The 21,190-nt window shown below is 36.1% G+C and overlaps 1 protein-coding gene across 1 annotated transcript; it reads right to left on the minus strand.

Annotated features, from left to right (window-relative positions):
• Positions 1–7,068: 7,068 nt before the first annotated feature.
• Positions 7,069–17,160, minus strand: LOC110713206 (rhodanese-like domain-containing protein 8, chloroplastic). Its single transcript, XM_021891666.1, has 8 exons — positions 16,731–17,160; positions 14,454–14,507; positions 13,731–13,877; positions 13,472–13,631; positions 12,941–13,032; positions 9,678–9,781; positions 9,275–9,547; positions 7,069–7,869 (listed from the first exon to the last, which is right to left on the minus strand). The coding sequence occupies exons 1-8, from the start codon at positions 17,052–17,054 to the stop codon at positions 7,719–7,721; spliced, it is 1,305 nt and encodes a 434-aa protein (XP_021747358.1). The 5' UTR covers positions 17,055–17,160; the 3' UTR covers positions 7,069–7,718.
• Positions 17,161–21,190: the final 4,030 nt, after the last annotated feature.

Here is a 21,190-nt window from a genome sequence, read left to right on the forward strand (position 1 = left end):
CCTTATTGCCAGTCACGGATCAAAAGTTATCATAGTTTAACGCGTAAAAATTGAAAAATACCGCAACACGGTATTGTGGGTCATGTCACAGTATTTCGAGCCGTGTCGCGGTGCATATACCGTGACGCGATGTTTTCCCAGGGTTTTTATGCGGCATCTTTTCACTACTAGGGTTTCGTGCTTCACCCTACGCCTTTTCTCTATAAATACAAACCTGATTTACTCAGTTTTGGGGCGCCAAAAATCATTCTCTTTCTCCCTACACCAAAAATCTTTCTCTTCTCCTTATTAGCCTAAATACTTGCCTCCTTATACTTCCACAATACTTCCCTCAAGCACTCCAAGGAGTCCATACTTGACCCGAAGTTTCATACTTAAACCAAGGCGTGAAAGGTAGAACCGATTGAGGGTTTTGACCAAATCTACTGTACTTTTAATTTAATTTAATTGTTTCAATGTGAGTTATATTTTTATTAAAGTTACTAACGATTTATTCATGATGTAGTAATTTAAAGAAGCGCGGAACGTGAGTAACTTATTCACTTAATTACTCTTATTTTTATTCTTTATTGCTAGTGCAAAACAATAAAAATTCAAACCTGCAATATAAGAGGTTGGAAAAATATAAAGGAACAATTATTTCATTGATAATATATGGATTACAACTCTCATAGATCTCTTGATTCCTCTCTCCAAAGGGTTAGGGTTTTGATATGTGTTTATAGTACGGGGTCTTGTCGGCTTATTCCATATTATGGACCTATAATGTTTGGTCGTAGGGAGGAGATGGGGTCTTTGTGACTCCAACACCTCTAGACTATAGTGCCTTACTTGTTATATTTGCTCTCTACTTGTTGATCTCTTTTTCTCTTACATTATTAGTTTAGTTCTAGATAATTTTCCTTTACCAATAATCCAAATTAGCATAACCTCAACATTGTGTTTGGTACCGTTAGTTGTTGTTCTTGTGAATTCAACCTTTACTAGGCCATTAGAATCATATTTTCAAAGTTAGGTTTATTTGATCTTAGGGGTTTTAGATAACAACCTAGATTTCCCTATTTCATCTTCCCACAGTCAAATAGTTAGTCCTTAAAAATCAAAGCACACATTTCAGGGCCATTATGCTCATTCAATTCATGTTTCACTCATAATTCCAAGTTGAATACTTATTCCACCCACAATTATGTGCAATAAAGGAATATTTTATATCTCACAAATAATACCCCTTTGTTGCACATAATTACGGGCGGAGGAAGTATTATGTTTCAGTCTAAAGAAGGGTTAATCAAATAATCTTCAGATAATATGTAAAGCATACATATCCTTTAATCCTGACAAATATCATGCTTATTGATAACTTGTTATTTGATATGAATTTAGAGTGATTTCGAACCTTGTTTACTTGGTATATTGGCATTTTGGTTCACTTCTACTCTATTTTTGTTCAACTTTTGTGTATCCCTTGCTTCACGGGTTGTTAGTGTTTTTATTGAGTTTTTAGGTTTAAAGATGACCATTTGAGGCATATGGATGATAAACCGGGGATAGAAGCCGAGACAATGGAGCAAAACCGAAGAAAAAGTGAAGATAAGGGCCTAAGAGAGCCTGCACGGACGTGCCATGCAGGAAGCACGAACAGAAGCTACTGCTTGCTGCTTACAAGACCTGCACGTTCGTGCAGAGTTCAGCACATCCGTGTAAGATATTCAACACGTCCGTGCCTGATCTTGCACGTCCGTATAGCTTACCCGGCCCAAATCAGTTTCAAGACTGATTCCAATGTGCACGTTCGTGCCACATTTGGCACGTCTGTGCAGGGATCCCCAGGCCATAACAGTAGGTTTTGCCTCTCTTCTTTCGGAGATGCACGCCCTTACCTACCTCAGCACGTCCGTGCAGATATGGTTGCACGTCCGTGCCAACCTCAGCACATCCGTGCTGACCTGTAGCCGTGCCTGACTCTTGTTTTCCCCGTCTTTTTTATTTGGGGTCTTTATAAATAACCCCTTGAGCTCATTTGTATGGGATCCAAGTTTTTAGTGCTTCCTCTTAGTTTGTAATTGTAGAAACACAAATATTCTCAAATCATTAGTTAGATTATAATTAATAGCTTGGAAATTTGATTCTCAATCATTGTAGAAGACAAGTTCCACCATTGTTATTCAAGTTCAAGCTTCTAGTAATATTTTTCTCACTCTTCTCTTCCATTTTAATTGCTTTGATTGTTAATTATCTTACTTAATTCGTGTATGCTTAGATTGTTATTTAGCTTAATCTTTAGTTAATTCTTGTTCATGAGTTACTTGAAATCCTTAATTGCTTTAATCTCCATGGATTGTGAGTAGTCTAATTTTCTAGGGTTTGGGTAAAACCCTCAATGTAGTCACTAATTACTTGTTGCATGTGTTAATTTGGTAATTGTTGGGTGTTAATTATTTGAGCTTAAGTGGTTTAATTGCTTAGTTCTTGTATATGGCCATTGCTAGAACTATTATCTAAGCTTTCTCAACGAAGGATCGAGAGATGAACTTGAGTTAGCTCCCTTATGCTTAAATGAATTGAAATGCCATGAGAATAGGAATTTCCAATCAAGGTAATGTTTTTGACGTCGTAATTATGTTTTAACACTTGTTTTATGCTTTGTAACCACGAGAGTAAGTTGTATTCATGATTCAAGTAATCTCTCTAGCTTGAGAGAGTAGTTGGGTGCTTTAGATGACTTCCCCTATATTATCCCCTTAATTTATCATTGTTTGCTACATGCTATTTGTGATTTGTGACGAAATTGAGTGGTATATCCCGAGCCCTAAAACTCTCTAATTATTGTTAATCACCCCTTAGTATTAGTTGATTGAACTAGTACATGTTACATAAAAACCAAACCAATTTCGACTTCATTTAGCTTATTTAAACGGTTGGGTTCGACCCTTTCTTACCCTTGCTATTAGCTAGTGAGACCAAGATAGGACTTTATCTTTGATAGGCTCGACGACGGCCTATCACTTATGCATTTACCCAAAGGCAATAAAGAAGCGGCAATCATAAACTAAAACTCACCAAGTGCAACATTGCTTTACCAGCTTGCCATGGATAATGAAGGAAAAAGAACCAATTACTTACAACCAAAGAAGTTTCAAAGCTACTATGAAAAAAGAAAGAGTGAAAATTTGAATCATACTTGAAAGCTCAATGATAAGGGAGGAAGCTTAAGCTCCTTTAATGGAGAAAAATGGGTTCAGAGAGAGAAAGAGAAGAAAGAAAAAGAACAGAGAATTTGGGGAAGAAAATGAGTTTGTTATTAATTGCTAACTAACTCACACTTATTACATGATTTATATTGTTAGTGGAATTACACGTCATTTCCCACTTCCAACTAACACAAATCAGCTAAACTCAACAATTACAATTAAATTTCCCGCCCAAAACACCTTAATAAGACCCTTTAACTAATCCACCATATCATAGCCTTCCCCCTAAAAAAGACTTGTCCTCGAGTCTAAGGAATAACAAAATCTGGAAAATTATGCTCAAATTGTTCACTGGTTCCAGGTAGCCTCGAAAGCTGGAAAGTCCTCCCATTGAACCAAATAATGAATATGAGCTTTGTTCTGAAACTTCACAATCTTCCCTATCCAATATAGTTGGCTTAATGGTGTCAGAATCAACTTCAAAGCCTTGAAACACAAGTGGTATTTGAGAAACTAAGGGCAAAGTTTCTGTGAACAAACTTCATGTATTTTGGCATCTGCAGGAAACTTAAGCTTATATGCCACCTTCCCAATAACAGCAGCAACTTGAAAAGGACCATAGAACTGATAAGCCAACTTCTGATTTCCCCTTCTCTGCATTGAATGTTGCCTGTATGATTGTAACTTCAACCAAACTCAATCACCAACCATGAAAGATCTCTCAGACCTATGCTTGTCTGCTTGAGTTTTCATCCTATTCTGTGCTCTTTCTAGATGAAATTTCAGATTAGCAATCATGTTTCCCCTCCTTTGTAAACTTCTATCAAGCTCATCATTCCTTACTTCTCCGGCTAAATAAGGCAAATGTAAATATGGAGGCTGATTATACACCACTTCATATGGAGTTAACTGAATTGCAGTATGAAAGTGGGTATTATACCACCATTCAGCTAAAGATAGCCACTTATGCCATTCTTGAGGCTGATCCCTGTCATACATCTTAAGTAAGCTTCAAGGCATCTATTGACCACCTCCATGTGTCTGAGGGTGATATGCAGTAGACAATAACAACTCTGTGCCATGTAGGTAGGCCAGTAATAAAATCCATAGATATATCCATCCAAACCTCTTAATGAAGTGGCAAAGGTTGCGAATGGCCAGGATAGGCAGATGTGTGTATCATATTTAGCTGCTTGACACACAATACACTTTCTCACAAAGGAACTTGCATATCAGGTCAACCCCTCTAGTAGTCTCTTAACTCTTCTCAGGGTCAATTCCCTTCCACTATGTCCACTCTCGGGGGACTCATGATGCCAAGACAATATTTTGTGCCTCAACTGATCATCAGGGCCCACAACTATCTTCCCTTTTCATTTTAAAAGAGTACCATCCCATTGGAACCCTGTAACCAAGTTTCCATTCAATAAAGCTTGTATAATTGCAGCATAATTGTCATCCAATTGATAACTGGAAGCAATTAAAGACCCCAAGTTCGAATCCAATACTGTCACAGCTAAGCACAAAATCTCATAACCTTGCAGCCTGGATAGAGCATCAGCAGCTACATTCTCCTTCCCACATTTATACAGTATTTCATAATCAAAACCCATCAGCTTTGATAACCAAAATTGCTAAAATGGAGTTGAAATCTTCTCTTGTAGTAACCACTTGAGACTCTTCTGATGTGTCTTGATAACAAAGTGATTCCCAACAAGATATTGCTCCCATTTCTGAACAGCAAACACAATGGCTAGCAACTCCTTATCATAAACAGAAAGTTTCTGCCATTTTGAACCTGATGCCCTACTTATATAGGCTAAAGGATGCCCCTCCTGCATTAACACTACTCCAATGCCAGATTTTGAAGCATAAGTTTCCAAAACAAAGTGTTTGTTAAAATCTGGAATGGCCCACTGGTGATGAAACCAATGCAGCCTTAAGTTGCTCAAATGCTTACTGGGCTTCCTCAATCCAATTATAGCCATTCTTCTTCAATTGATCTGTTAAAGGCTTACTCAATACAGCATAACCTATAACAAACTTCCTATAGTAACCTATCAACCCTAGGAAGCTTCTAAGTTCCTTAACATTAGAAGGAACTACCAACTACTAACTACAGCAACTTTCTTAAGATAAGTCTCCACACCATTTTCAGTAATATAGTGTCCTAAGTATTCCACCTTGTTTGTAGCAAAGATACATTTGCTTTCCTTGATAAACATACAGTGCTCTTTCATCAAGGTAAACACCTGAGCTAGATGCTGCCAATGATCCTTCAAAGATCGGCTGTAGACCATAATATCATCAAAAAAGACAAGCACACTTCCTCAGAAGTGACCTAAATACATGGTTCATCCAGCCTTGGAATGATGTAGGAGCATTAGTTAGTCCAAATGGCATGACTAAAAACTCATAATGGCCTGTATGGGTTTTTAAGGTTGTTTTATACACATCACTTGGAGTCACCCTCATTTGGTGATATCCAGCTCTTAAATCCAGCTTAGTGAAGAATTCTGCACCACCTAACTCATCTACAACTGGAATTGGAAACTTGTTTTTGACTGTCCTATTGTTAAGCTCCATGTAGTCCACACATAACCTCCAAGTGACATCCTTCTTACCCACCATCACAACAAGTGAAGCAAATGGGCTTGAGCTATTCTGTATAATTCCCTTGTTTAACATTTCCTACACTAATTGCTCAATAATATCCCTATATTTCAAAGAATATATATAAGGCCTAATGCTCACAGGAGTGCAACAAAGGAATAGAGTGATCAAACACTCCCCTTTCAGGTGGCAATGCAGTAGGATCCTCAAACACCACACTAAACTGTTGTTTAAGATTAGTTAAAATTGAGACAAGTCAGAATTGTCCTGTTCCCAGTCACTAACCCCAAACACCTACATCAAACACAACTGTGCTGCAGACTCAAAAACTTTTTTAGTAGGATTTCCTTCTACAACTGAAAGTCTCCTTGAGGGTGTCCCTTTCAACACAAACTTCTTATTATTCAAATTGAACTCCATACCCAATTGATAAGACCTAGCAACCTCAACCACTGTATACCCAACACCATATCACAACTCCTTAAAGGAATCAATAATACATCTGCATCAAACTTGTGACCCTGCATCTCCCAAGTGAATCCCTTACACATAAGCTGACAAGGAATATGAGTTCCAACTGAAAATGGAATCTGATCCAATTTACACCCCAATTTTGTTGCCAAGTTCACATCAACAAAATTGTGAGTACTACCAGAGTCTATAAGGATATGAAAATCCTTCCCATTCACCACCCCTTTTACTCTTATAGTCTGAAAAGACTGCTTTCCAGCTAAAGCACTGACAAATATCTGGGTTCAGAGTCCACCTCAAGATCTGACTCTAATTCCTCCTCCTCTACTTCATATTCACCGGGGATTTCAACTGTAAACAGCTGTGGTTTCTTGAATTGACACCTATGTTCCCTATTATAGGGTTGGTTACAGTAGTAACAAAGGCCCTTGGCTATCTTTTCGGCTCTAACATCAGCAAGTATGTGTTTGTAAGGTTTAGAGGTTTGTGAGGTTTGAGAAGAAGAAGAAGAAGATGGTTTAATTTGTGGTGTTGGTAGCAAAGGGGGTAGGGTACTGGGAGGCAAAGATTTGGCGGTGAATTTAGGTGGTTTGAAATTCAGATGAACAGATGCCAAGGAAGATCGAGCATACTCTACGAGCAATAGTAAAAGGTTTGAAAGCCTTAACAAAAGGTTTAACGGTTGGTCTCAATCCCCCTACAAAGCTTTCTAATATGTATGCATCTGGTAAAATATGATTATTCATTAACATCACGGACCTCAGATTCTCAAATGCATCAATGTAATCCTCAATTGAACCAAGCTGCTGAAGTCTATTAAATTGTTCAACAACATCACAGACAAATAGTTCATCATCCAACTCTCAGCTTTATCCGTCATGTTCAAAGAAGCTAAATCGAATATTTGTTCATCGGCTATCTTACACAAACTGAAGTACTTACAACATTTCTTTACCTAAACTCGTGGATTATTGCCATTAAATTTAGGAAACTCCAATTTAGGGTTCATACCTAAGGTCCTGGTAGAATTGGACCTGTTTAAGCTGTCGAAAAACGATGAAGAAGGAGAGGACGGTTCAGAAGGAGCAAAAGAAGGAACCGAAACCTTCTCAGCTTGAATCGCTTGCAACATCTTCAGCATCTCATCAAATTTTGGATCAAATCGAGAATTTTGATCAACAATTTGTTGTTCCAGATTCTTTATTTGTGTTTCCATGGCAGCTATTCTTCGAGTAACAGGCGGAGGCGCCAGTTTAACTAATCCACTATATCACTCAACCTAATCAAAATCCTGGACTTCGAATTTCATTCTCATCACATATATTTACATAAGGCACAAATGCATTGAATTTTCTAAAAGTTCAGTCTGCTACACATCAACATAGAAGATGATAACATAAAATCAAATGCAAAAAGAGAGATGTTAGTGCTGTCTGATTTAAACTAAGAAATCTCTTCTCTAACCTTACTATCTCGATAAAGATGCCATTTTTGGTACCGTACGCTTCCAAACAAAACAGGTCTTAGCCGTGGAGCAGTTTTACAATTTGAACAGCAGCAACCTCTTAATCCTTCCACACAGTTTCTGCAGCAACTGCAGCAAAAACAAACAGCTATTGAACCCCAAAAATAGATAGGTTTTCAAGCAAGTCTAATACATGGAGGTTTTACCAACATTCTAAGTAAATACTAATTCCAAAACTATTCTCCACTACATAAGAATTTCAACTTAATCAAAGCAGTGCAGTTGTTCTATAAAGCCCTTACTTAGAGGTATCAGAAACCCACAAAAAAAAAAAGAGTTCAATGTTTGACTTGCAAAATATACAGTGGTCCACTTTTTTGGGACAGCCTAAAGTACGGAATACACAATGTGGCATATTATTTAGAGATGGATTGAGTAGTGATATTAAAGATGAGTATCATAGATTTAACCAGCATATGAAGGAGTTTATAGTGGGCAGCATCACCACAACTGGGTAGGCATATGGCCAATCCAACAATATTTTCCTATTTGACAGTTTTTTTGTTTTTAATAAAGTACAAATGATCAAAGTTAATACATGAAATATGGAAAAGTGAAAAGGTTAAAAAGTGTTGCAAATAAAATATACGAAGAAAGATTTTATTAGTGAATTGTTTTTATATAGCCAATATAGGTGTTAAATCTAAGCAAATGACCTTTCTTTCATTGCGAGTATTTAAAATATAAGTAAACAATAGAAAGCCCACTGACAAATCATGTATACACATGACGTGGCACATACCATACCATACAAGGGGGTGGTGCTACTAGAAGGAGTTTTTTCAAGGTAAAGCTTCAAATATAATACTGCCTCCATTTTCTGGAGTTCATAACTTTGTTGTTCTCAATTGTTTTACTGAGTTCTACTTACTTTCCGTTTATATCCTTTATGGCAACATTTATTTTCATCATCTTCTACTTCACTTATTTGGACTATTTCATTTCATAAATCATTAAGTCAATCTTGTTCACCTTATTTCTACGCAATACAAGAAAAATAAGTTTCGATAAAATTTAGTAAGTTCAAATATGTTTAGTAATATTAACGAAAAACAACCTGAGTTAAGATCTTATAAAGGTTAAAAAGAGCTACACAAGTTTGATTTACAATCAAATTAAGTTCTAATAAGTTCTGATAATTATCAGGTGAATAGCACATACTCAAATGCTTCTCTTCACCTAATTTTCATTGATTTTGGGTCTAACAAGTACACATAAGATAGGATGAAGGCAAATAACTTCTGATAAATTCAGATAAGAAATGTAAAGGCTAATAATATCAGATAAAAGTATGGCATGCAACAACGATTGTAAATGTTAAAGTACCCTCCTGCAAGTGTAGCCCCCCTTCTGAGTTTATTTTTTAATTGCTACTTAACTCATATAAATGGAGGTTATAATATTCACTATGTTTAATTAATAGACATGCATTTGTAAGATCCAAATTTGGACTTGAATTTGTGGTATGACTTACAGGAAAAGGAGGTTGCAGTCCAGATTTGCACAATTCCGATGTCTTAATTCATTGACTTGTGAACCACATATGTAACATCGAGCAAATTTGCTATTAGCTGGAGCTTCCTGACTTCCACTTGAGGTTGTGGCTCCAGGCTTGAAAGTGGCTGGTGGGAGTGAGAGGCGAGAATCAAATACAAACAAATTACCAACCCATTTTTCTGGACCTTCCTTCTTGAGATAATTTGAAACACCACCCTTCAAAGTGAAAAGGTTCTTGAAACCCTTTTGTCTGTTAAATTTTATATTAGGTGATTCATCATACAAAGTCATGAAGATGAAAGTAAACAATACTTGTTGATATTCCAACTTCCACTGAACTTTAAGCACAGTATGTAAATTGAATAAGAGAAGGGAACAACCTGAGGATGGTAGAATATACATCACAGCGAATTCCTCCAGTACAATACATTAAAATATCTGTTTTATCTTTATCAACATTCACTAAAGGATCTGAATCAGTCACCTGAATTGGAAAACACATAAGACAACATTATCACATGTTTAACAATTTCATGACCTAATGGTACTCAAATTTTGAAGATTCCAGTGTAGTGCTCATGGAAAAATATCTCAAAAAGGAGAATAAACAATATCATCTTCATTAAAAGAGGATTTTAACCTGCTTTATTAGCACATCAAGGTTGTAATAGACTCAACTAGTGCACCCAAACTACCACTAAAGGTGTACGAGAGAAGGGGAGAAGGAAAAGCAGGGTTTGTCCAAAAGGAGGGAAACAAGTATCAGCCACCAAGTGACAGCAGGGAAGATGAAGACAAAGCAAATTAATGTTCCACTATGGCATTGAGCAACGGTGCAATGGGCAAGCTGATTCTCTGATTTTATGATCTATTAGAAGACAAAATTAATTAAGCCTAGGGCATGCTAGTCTTGAATATAAATAGCTAATAGAACAGTAGTAGCAACTATGTGAGAATTTGAATGAAATGAAAGTGACTTGTAGCCTCAAGCTGCTAGAGAGACCGATAGCCTCAAGCTATCATCTTATATTTCAGTTTTCTTCTTTATCAATCAAAAAGCTCAAGCCTTTGTCTTCTGAATCTCTTGTTTATTCGATCTTATAACTCGACCAAACCAGTCCATAACAAAGGTTTGTTCATCTGACGTCCCTAAACTCTGCTCATAACAGGATCCATACTAGGTGGTGATGATGGTGGTTGTTAGTGTTGTCAAAGTCATTTAGTTATTCAATAAAGATCCATCGAAAATCCTCCCGTCTGACATCAATGTGGCATCAAATGCATACCTTTACCAGGGACTTCACAAGCCAAAGTTCATTTAGTATACTGACTAATTGACTATACTTAGATCTCTGGTAAAATAATTCTAAATTTATGGTAAAGTAAGTCTTCTGAGCACAATGGAAAAACAACTTTAAGAGAATATCTGATAACAAAGTACAAACCAGAGATATTTACCTAGTGCTTCAATACTAAGCAACGTCTGATCAATATACAAGTGTGCCAATACAAAAAACACTGGAAACGTAAGTTACCTCCACAAATTCAAATAATTAAGCTACCTTAATTAAGAGGGTTATACAAAGCATTTACAGAAGCTTCGAATTGCAAGAACACAGTCTATGACAGGATGTTGCACAAAAGATTTCCAAAAATCATAACAGAATGTCCACATCCATTAAGAAGTCAGCTTTAAATTAGAAACATATTGTGGTTAAAAGTTGTAAAATACATGCAACTTAGTAGGAAATAACAAAGTTTGGGTACACCTTATTGTCGAAGATAATTCAAGATTTGCATAGGAGTATGGCATGGGTACATTATTTTGATTAAAAGAAATATTACTAAAGCTTTAGCAAAGGTAATGCACAAGGAGGTTAAGGTGTCCTTGACTCCCTGCAAAAGAAAGCAAAAAACAGGATAGCCCAAATCTCAACTCTGTACTCTTACAGAAGACTTTAGGAAATCTCAAGCCACCTTTTATCCCATGGCATGGGCACATTGACAAGGATCTCATCAGTGAAACTATGAGATTATTGGTTTTCTTGACAAAAAAAAATTGAATATTTAATGGTTTGGAAGATTGAGTAGTTTAAGGCAATTTTAGGGCTCCTCAAGTACACTTATTAGGTCATTAGAGGTATTAGTCCAATGTAATGGACCAAGGAACAAAAGGAATCCTTGCAAAGAGATTTAAAACTCTCTCTAGTACGAAAGCTTATAACACAAATTACATAATTAATCACATTCAACCTTTCAATCTTAGTTACAAAGCATATCAAGTTTTTTTAATTCAACTACGACAAGAGTAACTAACTTAAATAATGGGATAAACAATATCAAGCCATAAGCAAATAAACTTATAATGTAAGCCTAACCATATACATACAGACATCTTTTAATGTATGTCTAAACCAAGTGGATCTTAAGAAAGCAATAAAGACGAGTAGCAAGGTCACCATGAGTCCTTAACCCAAGTCACACATGAATACATGATACACAAGTAGACTAGCCAAGAGAGTCTAATTCAAAGACCCAACGCATCTAGATAGAACTGGATAGGCACATAAACTGACACACTATCAGCCACTGTGCTAAGATACACTCTTTCAGAATGAGTAGTCTAATCTATGCCTTGGTCTCCATCATACACGATGCCTGGTACTCAAACATTGGCTCCAGGCATTCGCTCTACAATACTATACCCTGGAAAACAAGGTCACCTTGCGTCCTTGAACACCTAACCATCATTCGACTAACCTGGCCTCCTCAGTCAGCTAAGAACATTAATCTAGAAGGAGCCGAAAATTTGAACCTTTCTCCAAGATAGTAGGCAGATACTTTCTTATACGCAAGTTGATATATATGTAAGTTTTATTCCATGATCTTTGCCAGTTTGCCCTTTTTCCATCAACAGGGAGTTTAATCCTTTTGCTTCTCAAAATCCTAACACTGAGAAAATCTTTTCATTCATCTCAGGCATCATTCAACAACGGCAAATTCCACTTTCAGGTTTCAGGTTGAGTTCTCATTTCTCTCAACCATTTACATTAGTGAATAAAGGTTGTACTTGTATGTTAAATGTATTTACTATATCAGCACTACTGAGTTTAAATTTGAATCTAGAATGCATTATAATATGCTGCAGTCCTGTTCATGGACAGTCACTATCCGCTAATATCAGTTTCGTCAATGCCTTGCGCCTGCAAGGCCTGCAACTTCCCAAACTTTGGTTATCCCTCCTACTAAAAGTGTTTGATATCGGCTGAAAAAGTGTTGACGTGATAGAGAGAGAAGAATTTTTTTTTTGACTCATAAGAGTAAGGTCGAGATAATTTGGGACATCCATACAAGGGAAGTGTCAAAAACATTGTGGGGCAGACAGAGCATATTGGCTTTCATCATGCAGCATGCCACAGAGTTTTCTATTAGTAATTAAGTTATACGGGATACTGTGTTAGTGTGTTGTTAATAAGAACTGCTTTTTTCTAACAAATCAAGATCTTCTTCTACACCAAGAGCTAAATCAATCAATCAAAGCCTTAATCCCATAAGTTGGGTCGGCTACATGAACCAAAAGTGATTATTACGTATGGTCAACACCAGGAATTAAATGTACACCAAAATTTCTGTCAAGCAATACCTGTAGGTTTGATAGCCCAAAAGAAGTAGTTCTAAAGCAGTCAACTTCAGGACGTTGAGCCCCCTGGAAGTGACCAATATCCCATTCATAACCTGACACAATAAGGCAAACTTAATCTCTGAAATAAGGACATGCAAAGTTTAAAAGCATCTAATATCACAGCATAAAAGTTAAACATTAGAGCCACACATCAGGAAAAGGGACTTGATCAACCCCATTCACCCCCCCTCCCCCCACCAAAAAAAAAAAAAAAGAAAAGACAAAGAAAAAGAGGGGGAAAACTGTTGATGTTTAGAGTAAGAAAGAAGTAAAATTTGCAAAATCTTCACTGCCTATAATCTAGAACAATGGAGATATTTTAACAAATATATAATTTTAGAGAGCACAAGAGAACAGCAGGATTCTTATTTCAAAACTGGTAAAGACATTGCAAAATATTTCTCCAATCCTTCTGCTAATTATCATCATTAGGAATTCCAAATTTTCTAGTTAAAGGTTAAAATCACAGTCAACTATGAAGCAAAAAGGTACCATTTCTCACATCCAACAAAATGCAACTCTTGTGATCGTCATTTGCTTTGTCATGATTGCTATCTAGTGACTTTAACCTAGCCCTCCATTCAGATGGTGATAGAGGTTCTGCACGCATTGAGGGATCAAGGAGTGGAAGATCTTGAGCTCCTAAATCAAACTACACATCAAATAATGTCAATCAAGAATTGACAAAAAAGCAATAGGTGGAAGATATAATGAGTGACAGTTGTCATAAAATGTTGCATATTGAACTTGCCTGAACTAGTGAAGGCTTGTAACGCATTTTCAACCTTGGAAATGCATGTCCACTAGAAGGAGAAATTTGGACCAAAATATCAGTGAATCTTTGGTCATGTCTAAGCCATTTCACATACGACATAGCATCTTTTGATGGTCCACTAAACTGTGATAACAAAGAATATATGTCAATTTAAATAAGAAATCAGTCATTAATTCAGCCTAGACCCAAAAGTACGAATTTATAAAGATGACCTAAGAACCCTACAAGGCCATGAAGCACGTTAAACCCAAAAACAAGGACACCAGTTTACACCTGAGAGCTCATAGCACCGTTATGAGTGAAATTGAACTCAATGAACACAACTGTCAGATACACTGTGAACCATCATTGGGTAATGTCAATAGCACAAACTTTCAGTTTTAACAAAATTCTGCAAACAAGATATTGCCATTCCAATTCTGAACCTAACTAGTTTATAGTCGTGGTATGGAAGTGGTAGTGAGGAACAGATTATATGTCAAACGAATATAGATTCGTAAGAACAAAATGAACTCAAGTATATCAAGACCTGTAATTATTAGCTCCGATCATCAATAGAATTTCAGGAAAAGTCTTTTACAGAAGCAGCAAAGGACAATATGCTTTATATACACATAATGAGATGTACTGGTCAAGTAATGTGGCTTGAAGATCAATAAGAAAAAGAATAAAATAAACCCAACAAAAGGATAATTATACCTGTGCATTAACACCTTGTTCATTGATATATATCCGTCCATGTATATCAAGCTCCTGGTCACATTATCAGTAAAGAGAAGTAGTTTACAAATCTTGAAAGGGCTATGTATAGATATCTTTGCATAACATAAAGCCAATATTACTGAACAAAAAAGAAAAAGAATTAATAAATCTAAATAATTGATTAAAAGTATATGACTAGACTGCATTGTCTGAAATTGAAAGAGTATAACAATCCGGATCCTTGCCTAACAAATTATTATACTTTAAGATGATAAGAAGGGCTATGGTCAAAATTTCTTAGAAATTTTCATAATTTCAACTTCAAAATAGAGCTCTAGAACATTCGATGCTCCTAACTACAGATATACAGAATTTGAAAGCAAAAGTTTCACTATAAGTGGGAAACCAGAGTAAAGTAAGGAAAGTGCTTTGCCAGCAAACATGAAGCATTCTATTCATGAATGATATAGCATTGTGTTGCAGACTTGCAGCACGTGAAATAGACGGTTTTATAGATAACAATCTGCAAAAACTTAAGTACTTTTTTCTATGTCAATATAGCTAACTAACTCTGCCATATATATTGTTTTGTCCTTTACTTCATAGCCTACTTAATAAATTAGTGATAAATTTTAATTTTTATTCATTTCCTTTTTCCTATGCCTTTTTCCCTTCTGTCTTTCCCTTTTTCGTACATCCCACACATTTATTTTGCAACATGAACATAATGGAAGGAAATTTTCAAGTAAAATTCTAAAAACTTAGTGTACCCATTGGTATAGTACGTGGGAAATTGAGTATATATAAGAAAAACTAATTTGGGACTTCATGGTTTCACAGCCTGTTACCATTGTTCTAATTTTAGTGTTTAAAATAATAATATAATGAATATTTTTTGTAGAAACTAAAGTAATTAAGAAATCACACAACTTTAACACAATTTTGGCGATTTTATAATCTTGGTTACCACAGCTTTCACAGTTAATGATGAGCTGAGATTCTTAATAAGCAACTCTAGCACGAGCTCAGCTTAAGCTCAATAAGATTTGTTTATATAATAAATGACCAAGCTTAACAATTATTAAGATTGTTTAATGAATGAGCTAGACTGCTAGAGCATGAATAATAGATATAGTGATATAACCGTTCATATATATTAATCGTGAACTACTTGTTTATTTATATTCACGAACAAGCTTGTTTATTTATGTTCATGAACAGCATCGGTTTTTAAGAAAAAGCTCAAAGCTCATTTAATGAACATTATTGACTAATTCACAAAATTTATGATATGATTATTCAGCTTCATTTTGATAATCTCAAATGTTTAAAGTGAAAATCACTTTAAATAATAGGAAAAAAAACCTCATGCATAAGAAAATGTGTTTCTTTCATAAGCCAATTTATGATCTTGACTCGAATAGTATATGAGCCATCTATGAACCGTCCACAAACACTATTAGTTCCTATACAAACCAAACTAGAACGTATTGAGTTCAGTTGAAAGCTTGGGCTCAAGGTTAGACTTGCCTAAGTTAAGTATACATGAACATAAAAGCTCAGCAACTTGGGCTCAACTCGATTACACCCTAGTCAAAACCATCCTCACTTTTCAATTATCACCCCAATGAAAAAAATAATTTTCACAAAACCTATTGGTGCAACGATGTCCAATATACACCACGAATGAGAGATTGTTATATACAACTGGGTGTTTAGTGTAACCATGAGTTTTTGTTCTCATTTTAATGATTGTTATTCATTTAATCATCAAATAAAGAGCAAAAACTAACTTTGAATTAGTTGGATGCACGGTGCACCCGGGTGTATATAATAGTTTTCACCAGGGAGTACCCAACGCAAAATACAACCACATTCAGTTGCATAGTACAGCCACACTTAGTTTTTGCTCATTTGCCAACTATAAGAGCTCCCATGAGCCACAGTTACAACAAGCTAAGTTTACATTGTTCCTACACAATTTCTCCAATTATAAATCTATCATCCATATAAAAAAAATCCAATAAATGAAAATAAAATCCCAATATAATTACTCCAATCTGAAGTTATAATGGATGTTCAAATATGTACAAGGATTCACACAATAAAGGTATAGAGTATATGTTTAGGACATTTTTAATTTAGCCATTCTAAATTCATACAAAGTACTCTATACCTTAATCGTGTGAACCAAGCACCCTCTTACATATTCCTCCAATTCACTCAATCGAACCAAACAACATAATTGCATTTGAGAAGAGATTAGAAATGAACCTCTAAAACGGATAAATGCTTGGAAACTTCAAATTCAGGGTCTTCAATATAAACAAAGTGATAAAAGTTTACAACTATAAACCCACTTTCATCATCTTCAACAATGGGAATCCCAGAAGTGGTGGGAATCAAAGAGAAAGTGCAGGTGATTTTGGGAGTTTTGAATTTCAAAAATTGGATTTGGCCGTGTGGTAGAATAGGAAGAGAAGACGTGGGTATTGAAGAATGATGGTGTGGGAGTGTTCGGCCATGGAATTGAGAGAGAGAGAAGAGAGAAAATGAAATGGGTTTTAATGGCGGAAGAGTAATGTTGAGGGAAGCCATAGACAGAAGCCAGAAGCATAGTACCTCATCCTGTCTAACGGTTGCAATTACAAGTTAATAAAGCTTCCTTATGGATGGAGAGAGTACAATTTGAGACTACAAAACGTTTTACTTGCGCCCGGTTTACATTAAACTAGCATAAATTCTTGATTAAGGCGGATTTTTATTAAGGTTTTGTAAGATCGAAATTATTTGGATTGGAATGAATTTGGGTTAACTTTAAACCAAAAATTGAATAAACACCCCTAATTAAATATATGTGATCCCTCAATATATATATATATATATATATATATATATATATGTGTGTGTGTGTGTGTGTGTTTGTATCTTACAACCAATTTTTTATACAATTACAATTCAGTCTTCTTTATAACTTTTCAAATGTGAGTGCTCTCAGTTATTTGTAATTTGACTCCTAGTTTTCTTTCCTCTTTTGATAATGTGTCAAGTTTCTAGTGTTGTTGTATATAGGGACAACATACTACAATGGTTGTATGTGTATCAGCTCTTAAAAAAATCCTTCTAAAAATATTAGTGTTAATCCGTGAATGAAATATGTGAAATTTATGAGGAAATTTCTATTACAAAAAGAGCATAGAAAAATTGAAAATTAGAGCTTCATTAAGGTATTCAGGAACCTAAAACCAAAGAAATGGAGAGCGAGCGAGCGAAGAGTCTGTCGAGTGAGGAGAGTGATATTCTCCAGCGCTCTAATAAGAAATTTAAGAGGAATTCTAATGAAGTTGATCATTTTGATGAAGATGCGATGGACACAGAGGTCTCATTTGTGCCAAATTCTATTGAGATGAATGTCCCTATGAACCCTAGGGTTCCATATAATCAAGCGTCGGGGAGTTTTGACAAAAATGTCAACCCTTTATTTGATGGGGAGCATTTCGATGGAGAAATTGAATCGGATGATGATGTCCCGGAAGATAATGGTGATGAGGAAGATAGTTGTCTGGCAATTTACCTAACCAAGGAGGAGAAGCGACGGCAAGGTGTTCTAGCTCTTTTTTCTCCTGGGTAGCTATTCGGATTGTTGGCCAATAAGGAAGCTGCAAATTCGGATCATACTCCTCCCTTGAACTAGAACTCCTCCCAAAAATCGATCGGGACCTCTTTGAAGCCATAATAGAGAAATGGGTATGAAAAATATTTAATTGAAACTTGAAAATTTTTATGTAGGATTGTAGAGGATGAAGAGAGGAGAAGGAATGTGTAAAAATTATTGAATTTGGGTGAGAAATGAAGAGAATAAATTAGAGAGAAGGTAGAGGTTTTAAGGTTTTAGGAGGAAGGAGAAAGAAAGAAGAAAAGAAGGGAGGAAGAAGAAGAAAAAAGACGGATAAGGTGTCGCTCCCGGTCGTGCGATCTATTGCCCGATCGAGCGATCTGCTTCTGTATTTTTTATTGCTCTCGCGCCTGATCGGGTGAAGCCAGAAATTCCTCTTCTCTCGCGCCCGGTCGGGCTATCTAAATCATTGTATACGTCAAATCTCGCGCCCGTTTTTCATCGGGCGAAAATCACTGATTTTTTTAACCTTACTCTCGCGCCCGATCGGGCGAGCTTCGCCCGGTCGGGCCTGAGGCAACTTTTGACGCTTGATTTTTTTCTTTTCTCCAAATTTGACTAACTCTTTCCAAACCTGTACAACTCAATCAACTCATTAAATTCCCTCCTCTCTCCTCTCATATGAAAAAGAAAGAAAAATCAGTCTAAAAAAATAAGAAAATACGGGTTGCCTCCCGCAAAGCGCTGGTTTATCTAGGTCTTGCACGACCTTCTTACCAAGTATAAGAACTAGGACCCTTGGCCTAACGCTTGGTTGGGTGGTTTCTCACCCGGTCGAGCGGTGTTTAGGCCACGACGCGGCTTCCTGACATACCCTGTGGGACACTAATTAACCTTATCTAGTGGATCCTCCTTGACTTGGACTGGGGGTTCTTTAATACTGCACACTAGAGACCCCTCTTCGATCGATGGTTGCTTCAAATTGTCACTAGATTCTCACTAGATCCAGCAATTGCAACTCGATCTGGCGGAACACTTACTGTATGCTCAGTTTCCATAGCTTGCTTGTTTAATTCCACCTTCTCATCTTCAAAGCCAAGACCGACAGTGTAGAGGGCCCTTTATATTGCATCAAATTCCTTTTGCCATTTGTCTATTTCATCTGTAAAGGATGCAACACAAGATACCGCCTCTAAGGGATCTTTTACAAGAGCTTGGGGCTTGTTAGAATAATTATGAACCATATCAACACTAAAACACTTCTCCTCTGTCATGGGGCTTAGAGGGGTATTATTCAAATTAAAAGTAATTTTATCGTCCCCTACTGATAGTGTCAATTTGCCACATCTCACATCAATAATTGCTCCTGCGACGTTAAGGAATGGTCTACCCAAAATAATTGGGGTTTGCGTATCCTCAACCATATCAAGAACAACAAAATCAACAAGTATATAAAATTTACCTACTATAATAGGAACATCCTCTAAAACACCTAAGGGGTATTTGAAAGAACGGTCGGCCATTTGTAGAGTAATATTAGTAGCTTTTAATTTACCCATATTTAGCTTGGAACACACAGACATTGGCATAACACTGCTGGCACCCAAATCACATAATGCATTATCAATCATTAGATTGCCAATATGACAAGGGATAGAAAAACTACCCGGATCTTTCAATTTAGGTGGAGATTTATTTTGAATTATGGCACTACATTCGGAAGTGAAAGCTACTGTCTCTACCTCACTAATAGACCTTTTTCTTGTCAATATTTCCTGTATGAATTTTGCATATGCAGGAATTTGTGTAATTAATTCAGTGAAGAGAACTGTTACCTGCAAATCTTTAACCATCTCCAGAAACTTATCCAAATTTGTTTTCAAGTAACGATTGGGGAATGGAAGTTTGATAACCGGCTTTTAAGCATTACTGCTCTTATCTGGAGTTGCTACCTTCCCTGGAGTCGTACCTGAAATGTATTTTCAAAAATATTAGTACTACTCTTTAGCACTGCAGGGCTACTAGCTACATTGTCAGGTTTAATGGAATCAAGATTAGCATTATTTAATAAAATAGGTTCATCATCTCTGGGCATAGGGGCCTGACAAGGGAATAAACGCGTCGTCAATTGTCTATCCCTAGATCAAATACAATTTATACAACCTAAACAAACCTAATACGAGTATAAGGCAAGCATAGGGGTCGAACCACAGAGAACGGTAAACACCACCAAATGTTATCAACAATTAAGCTAGTCCGGAATAGGAGATAAATAAACTAAAGTCTAAAGATGCTAAAACAAGAAATAAAACATTAAGGCAACAAGGGAATGGGTAGGTGAAGTTGACGCTTGATCATATAATAACAAAGTAGCATATCAATGGTAAACTAAACATGCATGAATATCGAAGTAAAGGGTCCAATCTAGCCGCCTTCCGGGGTCAATTGGATTCTCCTAACATAGTCTCTATGTTTCCACATTAGAACCATATACTAGGAGGTACTATTAAATAACAATCGAGTAATGAATCTCAACTAAGTCAACTTCCGTTACTTGTTAGTAAAGACTCATCTTTGATCAACTAACAATGTGCACTTGCAAGAAAGACCAGAGAATATCAAGCATGCAAAGACTTTAATCACCATTAATATAACCCCAACATTAAAAGCATGAACAATTAGCAACTACACCATCCCCACACCCTTGGCTAGATGACTACTCACAAATCATATTGAAAACAATATCAATCATCAAATCAATAAGCATCAACATGATTAATAAGCAAAGAAGAAAAATAAAAGCAAATAAGAAAAATCAAAAACAAAGGTAAAGAGAAAGAGTAAGAGATTGCTCATTAATTGAAGATGAAGGTCTACAAAGGATTGAACAAGCTCCTTCTTCAAAATTCAAGTTCATTAATGAAGAAAACCACACTTTCTCTCTCTACCAATGAAAACTAATCCTAACCTAACCTAAAACTAATTAGAGAGAAGAATAGATGATAGTTCTTCCATGTTTCTCTAATTACCCCAAAAATGGGTATTTATACTAACTTAATAAAACTAGGAAAAATAGAAAAAGAAAATAAAATAAAATAAAAAGGAAAAGTAAAAATAG

This window comes from Chenopodium quinoa, unplaced genomic scaffold (assembly GCF_001683475.1).
Source record: "Chenopodium quinoa cultivar QQ74 unplaced genomic scaffold, ASM168347v1, whole genome shotgun sequence".
NCBI classification, from domain to species: domain Eukaryota; kingdom Viridiplantae; phylum Streptophyta; class Magnoliopsida; order Caryophyllales; family Amaranthaceae; genus Chenopodium; species Chenopodium quinoa.

What these genes read in the sequence shown, in the direction of transcription:
- LOC110713206 (XM_021891666.1), bottom strand. Translation starts at nt 17,054, where the DNA reads ATGGCTTCCCTCAACATTACTCTTCCGCCATTAAAACCCATTTCATTT. An exon ending in AGCATTTATCCGTTTTAGAG is followed by an intron (nt 14,508 to 16,730) that starts GTTCATTTCTAA and finishes TAATGTGACCAG; the next exon opens with GAGCTTGATATACATGGACG. An exon ending in ACAAGCCTTCACTAGTTCAG is followed by an intron (nt 13,632 to 13,730) that starts GCAAGTTCAATA and finishes TTTGATGTGTAG; the next exon opens with TTTGATTTAGGAGCTCAAGA.